At 39.5% G+C, this 13083-nt stretch overlaps 1 protein-coding gene across 4 annotated transcripts in view; it reads left to right on the forward strand.

Annotated features, from left to right (window-relative positions):
- The first annotated feature begins 284 nt into the window (after positions 1–284).
- The window catches only part of LOC109869785 (glycogen synthase kinase-3 beta), a 56704-nt gene continuing 43905 nt past the window's right edge, over positions 285–13083 (forward strand). For 2 of the 4 annotated variants that reach the window (XM_031799675.1, XM_031799680.1), the window contains exon 1: positions 429–1348. In XM_031799675.1, the coding sequence (XP_031655535.1) occupies positions 1261–1348 (88 nt within the window). In that variant the 5' untranslated portion in view covers positions 429–1260. Of the gene's footprint in view, positions 1349–13083 lie in introns of all 4 variants that reach the window. The other 2 variants (XM_031799664.1, XM_031799670.1) reach the window with 2 other exon arrangements.

The following is a 13083-nucleotide window of genomic DNA, read 5'->3' on the forward strand; positions in this document are numbered from 1 at the left end:
TTACTACTCAAACAAGCCCATTGATCTGTTAATTTGACTGTCACGGGTCGCCAGTAAAAAGTAGAATTAATTGCGCGCCTAATGCTATTGGGTAGATTACCGGTTGCAGCTTTTCAGCCATTGGTGCAAGTACCATTTTTCTCAGTTGGATTGGCTGAGACTGCTATCAATCTTTCTGACGTACCCCCCCCCCCCCCCCCGGTTAACGCCCATTACCCCAGTCGCAATCACGCACGGACACGAGCTTCCGAACACCAGGGGCGGTGTCAAGCAAACTATGCCATGTGTTCTACAAGAACAGCGTCCTTATTGGTCTACAGTACGGGGCTCTCGGCCCATCGCCAAGGGATACGCTTCGGATTGGTTGAATCGGCTACCCCCCCAGGTACCATTGCGCGTGCACTTTTCTCCGATTCTCGACAGTGGTTTATTGACGTAACCCCGTCTCCACGCGCATCTGCCCATAGAACCAAGCCTCACCATTTACGCAAATAGCGTTACAAAGGTTCGTAGTGAATAAAACAGCGAGCCCGAAACCGATTGTGAAGGAATAAAAAATAATTCAAGAATCGTCGGGTCTGACTGGAACTGCCCTTTCCAGAGGAACGAAGTGCACAAGACCCGATAGCCAACTGGAATAACCGGATTTGACGGTCGCGGTGTGTGGAGTTGGGACGAGTTTTGCAGGGCCGTGGAAATCGTTAATGTAAAAATTGGGCAACTGACAGATTTTTCCGTTTGAATCGTCGGTAGGGTAGAAGAGCGAGGGAGCCGGCATGGCGGACGGATCGGGTTGAGTCTCCATCGGAATATGAAGAGGATCTGCATGGTCCTGGATCTATAGGAATACACAGCAACCATTCCCCATTATCTGATAGTTTCACTTGTGTAGTTTTGTGCTCAACTGTGACCAAATTAAGGAAATCAAACCAGCAGTGGGTTCATTTGGGGGCCACAGGGCCAGATTCATGACTATTTAGTCGAAGACGCGTCTCCAAGGCCTATTATCAACTGAAGGAAAACGAGGAACCAAAGGAAGAAAGGATGCTTTGAACGACTATTGGGGGACGAGAAAGGGTAGATTGATAGGTCAAAATATCGACTGTGAAGGCTCGTGGAGAGGAGTTGATAGAAAAAAATCATATTGTAAATAATCTAACATTCAGATTAAGGAACTGTCATTCTTTGAATGCAAAGGTTTAGAAAGAAATCTACCAAGCCAGTCACGTAGAATATAGTATTTGATTCGAGGATTGGATCATGTCGGGGCGGCCCAGAACCACCTCCTTCGCGGAGAGCTGCAAACCAGTGCCGCAGCCCTCGGCTTTTGGCTCTATGAAAGTCAGCAGTAAGTCTACCATTTTTTATAATCAAACTAAGTTTGCCCAATTTACCTGCCTTGCGAATGAAATCAATTAAACTAGTTTTGTCCTTGTTAAGCACGTTGACTCGACGCCATAACAGGTCTGATAGCACAGGCAGGCTTGTCATTCTGTGTCACTGGCTGAGATTCTCAGGCGTAGTGTCACCCTGGTTTCTGCGTGAGGGACCGCTGTGACGTCCGACTCTAGGCTGGTCAGCGGACAGAGGTAGAGGGCCGCGCCGGGGGAGAGAGGGGCAGGGCTGGCAGCCACCCAAACCAACATCGTGCCGAGTGCCACGATCTGATTTGCCTCATCATTTACAGATTCTTCTAGGTGTCCATTCCATTAGATCACAACATGTATTTCAACCGATTACTGATCTCTAGTGTAATGCAGCGCCTGGTTTTGGGTCATGACTAGGCATACACTGTTATAATATTATGTCATGGGGATATTTTGTATATATTACTTATTTATATGTAATTTTGCTTGCTTTGCGAGCAGTTTTCTCAGATAGTATTATTTTCTTACCAGCCAGATGCAGCAAGTGACAGGATCGGTCTATTACACAACTGTCAACAAGAAGGTGCGCCCATGCAGAATTTGACTGGGGGGGGGGATAAAGGGGCGGGTTTCTCGTTAGTGTAAACTGAGTTGTCGTGGAATTTGGGGTGCGTTCAGTTCGCATGAACGTTTGCTACATTTCGGAACGGTTTGTACTGAATGACATGTTTTCCTTAAACGTTATTGAACAGACTTTGAGATAGGTTTGTTCCATTTGGGTGGGTGTGCCAGGATGTGGCTTGAAGCAATGAGTGACGTATTTAAAGTGCATCGGTGCATTTTGAACACACAACCCAACCCCTCCCTGTTTTTCAATTTATCGTTCATTTCTGTTCAACTGAATGTTCCAAAATGTAAAAACGAGCACCAGCACACAAGCCAGATCGCCTACTCCACTGTCAAGACATCTATGTGCCACAACTAGAAGCACAAGCACTTCACTACACCTGCAGTAACATCTGCTAAACACCTGTATGTGACCAATAACATTTGATTTGATTTGACAATGTATCAGACTGAAGTTGCTACAGTATTGCCATCCTCAAGGCGCTCCTGGGCCAGGATATATGCTCCTGACAACTTTAATGGTGTTTTAAACTGTTGTGAAAATAAAATAAAAAAGCCTATCCTTCTGATGCCTCAGCCTATAGTATATAAATAGCCTGTAATTGTATTTAGCCTATTCCTATTACACATAGACAGTGGTGCAACTTTGGTTTTAGAAGTAGGGGTGAACATACATTTTCTTTTGTATATATATTTTTTAAATCCAGCCGGATAAACACTCCAAATAGCATTCCCGACCTCTCGGATGCATCTGCATGGTCCTGAATGAAGCACACCGTTGCCTCGTTTTGTATCACATTCCAATGATAAAACTTGGGGGGGGACAAAAATGCTATGTCATAATGTGGTGGTGGTGGGGGAGACATGTCCCCCCCGTCCTCAGTGAAAGTTGCATCCCTGCACATACACATGCATCAGACATTTACACACCTGCTCCTCAGAGTTCAGATGTTGACATACTTCAACCCCAGCCTTGCTTTACATACAGTACCATTAGGCCTATCACCTTCTGCATTACTGTAAGTCTGTGTGTGGGCTACAGAGAGCAAGAGAGAGAGAGTTTTGGTAATGAATCTCAGATACTCTTTCACAATGCAATTGTCCCTTTCACTGACTAGACCTAAGCATACTGAAATGGACACTAAACAGTGTATGGAGATTGTATAGTTGAGTGTGTGTGTCTGTGTGGTATGTGTGTGCAGATGGGAGTTAGGAGTAGGAAGCAGTATGGCAATGGTGCATTTAGTGCTTCGGGCATTGCAGTAGAATGCCTTTCTCTCCCACATCCTCATCTCTCTAGTAGCTATAATACAACAACAATTCATATATATACAGTACCAGTCAAAGGTTTGGACACACCTACTCATTCAAAAGCTGTCATCAAGACAAAGGGTGGCTACTTTGAAAAATCTCAAATATAAAATATATTTAGATTTGTTTAACACTTTGTTGGTTACTACATGATTCCATATGTGTTATTTCATAGTTTTGATGTCTTCACTATTATTCTACAATGTAGAAAACAGTAATAACCAAGAAAAACCCTTGAATGAGTAGGTGTGTCCTAACTTTTGACTGGTACTGTAGATAAAACAAATAAATATCTAATACAAAAATGTAATAATAGTCAACGTTCAGAATCTAATCCATAAATACAAAAATATTATATTGGTGGTATTTATATTGTCTATATGCAATCATTATAATAAAATAGTACAATATAATTATATATATATATATATTTTCTACAATATAACTTTTTAAACATTTTATGTTTCCTCCCTTAACTTTTAACAAGCTGGGACTTATTATGAGGCCAAATCTATCACAACATACCTTTCCCCCCAAAAAATATACACATTTTATCTTTGTTTGATTGTTTTGTAAAATGTGTAGACATTTTCATTGTGAATTTTGGGAAGGACTCGCTAAGTAATATATGTTTGTGGTAAACGATTAGTGTTCTTCACTTTCTATCTCTCCTGACCCAGAGTTATGACAAAGTCTGTCTTCTCTAGCCAGCCATTTTTTTCAATGGCATCTTGTTTCAATTGCCAGACTATAATCGCCAGGCAATAGCCAGGCTCTCACACAGCCAGACACCAGGCCTCTCTCTCTCTCATAATTTGTTTGGGTCTAATTGTTTTGCTGTCCTGGGGCTCTGTGGAGTCTGATTGTGTTCGTGAACAGAACCCAAGGACCAGTCTGCTTAGGGGAGACTTATCCAGGTTTGTCTCTCTGTAGGTGATGGCTTTGATATGGAAAGTTTAGTTTAACGGCTCTTTTCTGGATGTTGATAATTAGAGGGTATCGGCCTAATTTTGCTCTGCATGCAGTATTTGGTGTTTTACGTTGTACACAGAGGATATTTTTGCAGAATTCTGCATGCAGAGTTACATTTTGTGAATTCTTGGTTGGTGAGGGGACCCCAGACCTCAAGACAACCATAAATGGGAAATTGGTTCTATAACCGATTTCAAGTATTTTTAGCCAGATCCTAATTGTGTACATAGATTTTATAATGTCGTATGTTTTTCCCCCCAACACCATTTTCCATAAATTTGTATAGTAGACCCTCATGCCAAATTGAGTCGATAGCTTTTTTGAAATCTACAAAGCATGAGAAGACTTTGCATTTGTTTTGATTTGTTTCTTTGTCAATTATGGTGTGCAGGTTGAATACCTTTTCTTTCGTACGGTAATTTGGTAAAAAGCCAATTTGACATTTGCTCAGTACATTGTTTTCACTGAGGAAATGTACAAGTCTTCTGTTAATGAAAATGCATAGGATTTTCCCAAGGTGGCTGTTGACGAATATCCCACGGTAGTTATTGGGGTCAAATTTGTCTCCACTTTTGGGGATTTGGGTGATCAGTCCTTGGGTCCAAATATTGGGGAAGATGCCAGAGCTAAGGATGATGTTAAAGAGTTTAAGTATATCCAATTAGAATTTATGGTCTGCGTATTTTATAATTTCATTTAGGATGACATCAACACCACAGGTCTTTTTGGGTTGGAAAGTTTTGTATTTTGTCCTGTAGTTCATTCAATGTAATTGGAGAATCCAGTGGGTTCTGGTAGTTCATTCAATGTAATTGGAGAATCCAGTGGGTTCTGGTAGTTCATTCAATGTAATTGGAGAATCCAGTGGGTTCTGGTAGTTCATTCAATGTAATTGGAGAATCCAGTGGGTTCTGGTAGTTCATTCAATGTAATTGGAGAATCCAGTGGGTTCTGGTAGTTCATTCAATGTAATTGGAGAATCCAGTGGGTTCTGGTAGTTCATTCAATGTAATTGGAGAATCCAGTGGGTTCTGGTAGTTCATTCAATGTAATTGGAGAATCCAGTGGGTTCTGGTAGTTCATTCAATGTAATTGGAGAATCCAGTGGGTTCTGGTAGTTCATTCAATGTAATTGGAGAATCCAGTGGGTTCTGGTAGTTCATTCAATGTAATTGGAGAATCCAGTGGGTTCTGGTAGTTCATTCAATGTAATTGGAGAATCCAGTGGGTTCTGGTAGTTCATTCAATGTAATTGGAGAATCCAGTGGGTTCTGGTAGTTCATTCAATGTAATTGGAGAATCCAGTGGGTTCTGGTAGTTCATTCAATGTAATTGGAGAATCCAGTGGGTTCTGGTAGTTCATTCAATGTAATTGGAGAATCCAGTGGGTTCTGGTAGTTCATTCAATGTAATTGGAGAATCCAGTGGGTTCTGGTAGTTCATTCAATGTAATTGGAGAATCCAGTGGGTTCTGGTAGTTCATTCAATGTAATTGGAGAATCCAGTGGGTTCTGGTAGTTCATTCAATGTAATTGGAGAATCCAGTGGGTTCTGGTAGTTCATTCAATGTAATTGGAGAATCCAGTGTGTTCTGGTAGTTCATTCAATGTAATTGGAGAATCCAGTGGGTTCTGGTAGTTCATTCAATGTAATTGGAGAATCCAGTGTGTTCTGGTAGTTCATTCAATGTAATTGGAGAATCCAGTGTGTTCTGGTAGTTCATTCAATGTAATTGGAGAATCCAGTGGGTTCTGGTAGTTCATTCGAGGTAATTGGAGAATCCAGTGTGTTCTGGTAGTTCATTCAATGTAATTGGAGAATCCAGTGGGTTCTGGTAGTTCATTCAATGTAATTGGAGAATCCAGTGTGTTCTGGTAGTTTTTAATAGTTGATTCTAAGATTTGTATTTGATTATGTAAATGTATTTTTTGCTGTTTATTCTTTGTTATAGAGACAAAAAGATTGGAGAAGTGGTTTATCCATACATCTCCATTTTGGATAGATTACTCTTTGTGTTGTTTGTTTAGTGTGTTTCAATTTTCCCAGAAGTGTTTAGAGTCTATGGATTCTTCAGTTACATTGAGCTGATTTCTGACTTGCTGTTCCTTCTTTTTCCGTAGTGTATTTCTGTATTGATTTAGTGATTCACCATAGTGAAGGCTCAGGTTTTCTGGGTCTCTATGTTTTTGGTTGGATAGAAATTGAGAAACCTTTCCTAGGTTTTTTAATTCTTCATCAAACCATATGTCATTGTTGTTAATTTTCTGAGGTTTTCTGTTTGACATTTTTAGATTTGATAGGGAAGCTGAAAGGTCAAATATACTGTTTAGGTTTTCTACTGCCAAGTTTACACCTTCACTATTACAGTGGAACGTTTTGTCCAGGAAGTTGTCTAAAAGGGATTTAATTTGTTGTTGCCTAATTGTTTTTGGTAGATTTCCACACTACTTTCCTTCCATCTATATCATTTCTTATATTATTTAGTTCATTTGGCTTTGATGCCTCATGTTTGAGTATTGCTCTGTTCTAGTAGACTGTGATTTTGCTGTGGTCTGATAAGGGTGTCGGTGGGCTGACTTTGAACGCTCTGAGAGAGGAAGTAGTCTACAGTACTACTGCCAAGAGATGAGCTATAGGTGTACTGACCCTAGGAGTTCCCTCGATGCCTACCATTGAGAATGTACATACCCAGCGTGCGACAGAGCATTTCCTTTTGAATTTCTAACCAAATGTAAATTGTTCCTGTTTTGATTAATTTAATAGATTGACTTAGGTCTGCTCTATACCAAATTAGCATGACCCCTGAGTCCCTTCCCTGTTGCACACCTGGTAGTTTGGTGGGGAGACTCCAGCTCTCTGTAATCTAGAGGGCAACCAGTGGGTCCATCTCCTCTATACCATGTTTCTTGTAGGATGACAATGTCTGTATTTCAGATTTTTTTGGTGAAGTCCAGGTTCCTTCTCTCTCTGTGTCTGCCTCTGTCTCTCTCTCGCACGCACACACACACACACACACGCACGCACGCACGGGCACGCACACACACACACACACACACTAGTTTTGTTCTGGGGAGAGGCAGCTGGCCAAGAACAATCTTGTTTAGCATTTCAAAGCTCCCACTGTGTCTTTTTTTCCTCTATTTCCCTCGCCCTCAATGGAGATTGGGAACAAAATTAACAAATTGAACATGATGTTACATTTAAATTGCCGCTTTACGATTGAAAAAAAGATAAGAGCGAGCTGAACAAATTGAAGAACAAACAGAAAGAAACAGAGAGAGACAGACTGAGCGTCAGAGAGAGACAGAGTGAGATGTCAGATATTGGGTCCAAGTTATTACTCTGTAATGTGGTAGTTATTACCTTATCTGCATGAACCCTAGTTTCCATAATGAATCAGCAATATACACATTGGCTTAATTATTTATTTACTAACTAACTAAATAATCACAGAAATACATCACAAACAGTAGATATGGGTTACTAACAATGATAGAAAAATCTCTAGTGGGCTAAACCGATATGACAAAAGGAAACAGGTGAGGACTGAGAAAGAGCGGGAAAACAACATGGATTCACCTACATACAGTCTATGATTATGTTCATTGAAATGGTAATACTTTGCACATGAACGGCCGCTCATTCTGAAAGAAATTGGAATGTACATATTTACAGCTGGATGTCGTTGTTGTCTCTCTGTTGAAAACACTCAATCGACTAGTAAAGTTCATCAGAGTTTCTAGTAAACTTTCCCAGAAGTCACAATATCTTTCGTGGTTGTCGGTGGTTAGAATGAATACTTCAGAGTACCATTCGGAAATGTTTTCATAGAATAGATGATGCGGAGGTTGTCTGTATTCTCGTTCTAGGTTTACATATTTTCTAGCTGCAGACTAGTAATTTGTGTAATCTAGAATTGGCTCCTTCTGTAGTTATTGATAGTCTCAGAGTTGAACCATTTCCAGCTGTGTAGCCAAACTACAGCTGTATGGTCTGATGGTCTATTTGATACCAAATAGGACCATGCCCCAGGACTACCTGACATGATGACTCCTTGCTGTCCCCAGTCCATATGACCGTGCTGCTGCTCCAGTTTCAACTGTTCTGCCTTATTATTATACGACCATGCTGGTCATTTATGAACATTTGAACATCTTGGCCATGTTCTGTTATCTCCACCCGGCACAGCCAGAAGAGGACTGGCCACCTCACATAGCCTGGTTCCTCTCTAGGTTTCTTCCTAGGTTTTGGCCTTTCTAGGGAGTTTTTCCTAGCCACCGTGCTTCTACACCTGCATTGCTTGCTGTTTGGGGTTTTAGGCTGGGTTTCTGTACAGCACTTTGAGATATCAGCTGATGTACGAAGGGCTATATAAATACATTTGATGATGATGATGATATAGAATTGTAGCCATTCCAATGTGGGGACCTGTCTTGGCGTACTCTGACTTTATAACCATGCGAGACGTCCGGCTTACCGTGGGTCTCTTTGGCATGAAATGTACATTTCGTCACTGGTGATTGTATACACTTCAGAGAAAAGGCCGGTCCATGATACCAAATGTGATGTCTGGGCTCACAGGGGTGTGTACACTGACTAGTTACTCTTTATATGAAAATCCATGCACTAATTTAGAAGGTTAACATCACATTACATCTTTTCACAAATAGTTTCATGTTTAATCACATATGTTTCACAATATTTAGATGTAAACCAGACAGCTGGGAAATATACACTTTAAAGATAAAATTCTCATTAATCCAGCCACAGTGACTGATTTCAAAAAGGCTTTACAGCGAAAGCACCACAAACGATTATGTTAGGTCACCACCAAGTCACAGAAAAACATAGCCATTTTTTCCAGCCAAAGAGAGGGGTCACTAAAAGCACAAATAGAGATAATGAATCACTAACCTTTGATGATCTTCATCAGATGACACTCATAGGACTTTATGTTACACAATACATCTATGTTTTGTTCGCTAAAGTGCATATTTATATAAAAAACATCTAATTTTACATTGGCACGTTACGTTCAGTAGTTCTAAAACATGCGGTGATTGTGCAGAGAGCCACATCAATTTATAGAAATACTCATCATAAATGTTGATGAAAATAAAAGTGTTATTCATGGAATTAGAGATATACTTCTCCTTAATGCAACCGCTGTGTCAGATTTAAAAAAAAACGTTACGGAAAAAGCAAACCATGCAATAATCTTGAGTACAGCGTTCAGACAACAAAGCAGCCAAAAAGATATCCGCCATATTGTGTAGTTAACATTAGTCAGAAATAGCATTATAAATATTCACTTACCTTTGATGATCTTCATCAGAATGCACTCCCAGGAATCCCAGTTCCACGATAAATGTTTGATTTGTTCGATAAAGTTCATAATTTATGTCCAAATAGCTTATTTTGTTAGGGCGTTTGGTAAACAAATCCAAATGCGCGTTCAGGTCCAGTCGGACGAAAAGTTCAAAAGTTATATTACAGGTCGTAGAAACTTGTCAAACTAAGTATAGAATCAATCTTTAGGATGTTTTTATCATAAATCTTCAATAATGTTCCAACCGGAGAATTCCATTGTCTGTAGAAAAGCAATGGAAAGAGAGCTAACTCTCTCGTGACCGCGCCACACGAGCCTGTGGCACCGATTATGATTTTTCAACGCTTATACCGATACCGATTATTGGAGGACCCAAAAAAAAGCCAATACCGATTAGTCGGCCGATTTTTTTATATTTTTTAAAGTTTGTAATAATGACAATTACAACAATACTGAATAAACACTTATTTTAACTTAATATAATACATAAATAAAAATCAATTTAGCCTCAAATAAATAATGAAACATGTTCAATTTGGTTTAAATAATGCAAAAACAAAGTGTTGGAGAAGTAAAAGTGCAATATGTGCCATGTAAAAAAGCTAACGTTTGAGTTCCTTGCTCAGAACATGAGAACAATCAAGTAATAACCATATCATATAGCTGAAGATGTCTTAACTAATTTGTATTCATAATTACAGGAAAGTAAACTCACAAGATAATTATTTTCCAGTTAATGCATAGCTAATGACAGAAAATACCTTACGGTTGTGAGTGTGATGAAATAAAAGCAGAGCATTCTACCGGAGAATTTAACTTTGGTGCAGGTCATGTTGTTCTTCACATTACCGTCTCTGGTAAACACACACTATATCAAATAGTGTGTATTTGTCACATGCACAGGTGTAAACGGTACAGGGAAATGGTTACTTGCATAGTGGAGTCTTTTGTTTAGATATGTAGCTAGCTAGCTAAACAACAATTAACCATAATCCCAACTCATAACGTTACTACCCTGCATTGCTAAAGCTAATCATCTAACTTAGGTTCAATGTTAGCTAGCAAGCTAACATTAGGCTATAACTAGCAATGCAAATGATTCTGAGATACAAATAATATTACTACACAGATCATACACGTAACGTTAGCTAGCGAGCCAGCCAGCTAACATTAGCTAGCTAGCTTTAACTTGCAATGAAAATGACTTTCTGACAAAATAATAAAGTATACAGTACCAGTCAAAATTTTGGACACACCTACTCACCTACTCAAAGGTCTTTCTTTCTTTTTTACTATGTTCTACATTGTACAATAACAGTGATGACATCAAAGCTATGAAATAACACATATGGAATCATGTAGTAACCAAAAAAGTTTTAAACAAATCAAAATATATTTGAGATTTTTCAAAGTAGCCACCCTTTGCCTTGATGACAGCTTTGCACACTGTTGGCAAGTAACAGACACATCTCAACATCAACTGTTCAGAGTAGACTGTTTGAATCAGGCCTTCATGGTCAAATTGCTGCTAAGACACCACAACTAAAGGACACCAATTGTCACGTTTCTTCAAAATTGAACCCAGAAGCAGACCAGGACAAGGAGAGTAGGAAGAAGGTGAGTATTTATTTACAAGTGAATGTGAGTGGGTAGATACATCCAGGTGGCGTAGCGGGCAATGGTGGTGAGTTGATGGGAGTAAATAGGTGGATCCAATGGGGAAGCGGAATCCTCCGACGACCAGGCGGGAATGGGGTAAATGATCCGGGTGAGTAACTGAAGACAGAACAAACGGAGGTAAGTTGAAGGCAAGCAAGACGTACAAAACAACAAAACAAATTCTATCCAACTTGAGGCTGATACTATGGCACAACATACTGTTCATGGCTAACGATCCGGCAGGGAATGGTTGTCAGGTCCGGGCTTATGAAGAGGAGAGATGATGATCAGGACCAGGTGTGCAGATAGCTGATGGGATACAGGTGCGGGTAATCAGAACTCCCAATTGGCTACATTCCCCGGCAACCAGACAGGGTGCGTTCCAGGACGCCGGAAAAAACACTCCAGGACAGAACACTGGCAAAAACAGACTCAGGAAACGGGATTCGTGACACCAATAATAAGAAGAGACTTGGACATGGCCCAAGCAAGAGCAATGGACATTAGACCGGAGGAAATCTGTCCTTTGGTCTGATGAGTTAAAATTTGAGATTTTTGGTTCCAACTGCCGTGTCTTTGTGAGACAGAGAGTAGGGTAGGTGAACGGATGATCTCCGCATGTGGTTCCCACCCTGAAGCATGGAGGAGGAGTTGTGATGGTGTAGGGGTGCTTTGTTATTAAGGCACATGCAAGTTCACATGTTACAGAAGGCTTTTCTGCCCAAAAAATGCATTTTGATAAAAAAAAAAAATGTTTACTTTCAAATGCCTCTCCTGTGAAGCAGTGACGTGCGACATGCACCTAGTTTCCTGAAACAAGTCACATTTAGGGACTGGGTCAACACTGGACTAATGAAAGAAATACCAAAAAATAGGTTTCCTTTAACTTTAGGCTATTTACTATATTACAAACATAATATTGAATTGTGGTTGACAATGCAAACAAATATCAACATTTAAAGGTTATGTATTTTACAGTTTAGGTAGTTCTATATGAGCCAGCGGCTTAATCCCATTCTTTAACTAAAAAATCTGGGTTGAGTTGGAGACACAAATCCAACAAATAATTTGTTGACTTTTCAACAAGTTAATAGGCTATTGATTGTATTTCAAAAGTGTTATTGAATTGTGTTTGGTGGTCAGCGCAACCAACATTTGTAAGGAGATTTATCTTCTGCTTGGATAGTTCAATCTGTGCCACTGACTTAGTCTGGTTTTAATTCCAACTAAAAATTTAATTAAAAAAATAGGACTAAATCAAATTAAACTTTACATGCACTATACATAAAGTTTGATTTGATTTAGTCCTAATGTTTTAATTTAGATTTTTATTTGAGATGGAGATGTTAATTCTTATTTTGTAGACAAAATGGAATTAAAGCCAGACTAAGTTAGTGGCACCCTGTTAAATACTACTTGAGTAAAAGTCTAAAAGTATTTGGTTTTAAATATACAAAGAGGGCTGTGAAACAATTTAATATTTTCTGGCAACAATTTTTTTAACCTTTAATTTCAATTTTATAAAAGCTCGTAAACTCCGATTTTTTTTCCATATTGGCAAATGCTGTAGTTTAGACCTTATTTTACATAATACATTTTTTTTGGTGTTGTGCTGCACGCCATAGGTTGAGACACAACATGCTTTTTAATTCATGACGGCATCATTTTTTGCAGAAACAGGCGATGTGGAGGTAAGGGCTAAGGTTGTGTGTTTGCTTGTGCATTTGTGTGTGTTTGCTTGTGTATTTGTGTGTGGGTGTTTGTGTATTTGTGTGTGGGTGTTTGTGGATGATGTGGAAGTTTGTTATGGTTTCAGGA

The sequence above is a fragment of the Oncorhynchus kisutch genome, linkage group LG2, assembly GCF_002021735.2.
Source record: "Oncorhynchus kisutch isolate 150728-3 linkage group LG2, Okis_V2, whole genome shotgun sequence".
NCBI lineage: Eukaryota > Metazoa > Chordata > Actinopteri > Salmoniformes > Salmonidae > Oncorhynchus > Oncorhynchus kisutch.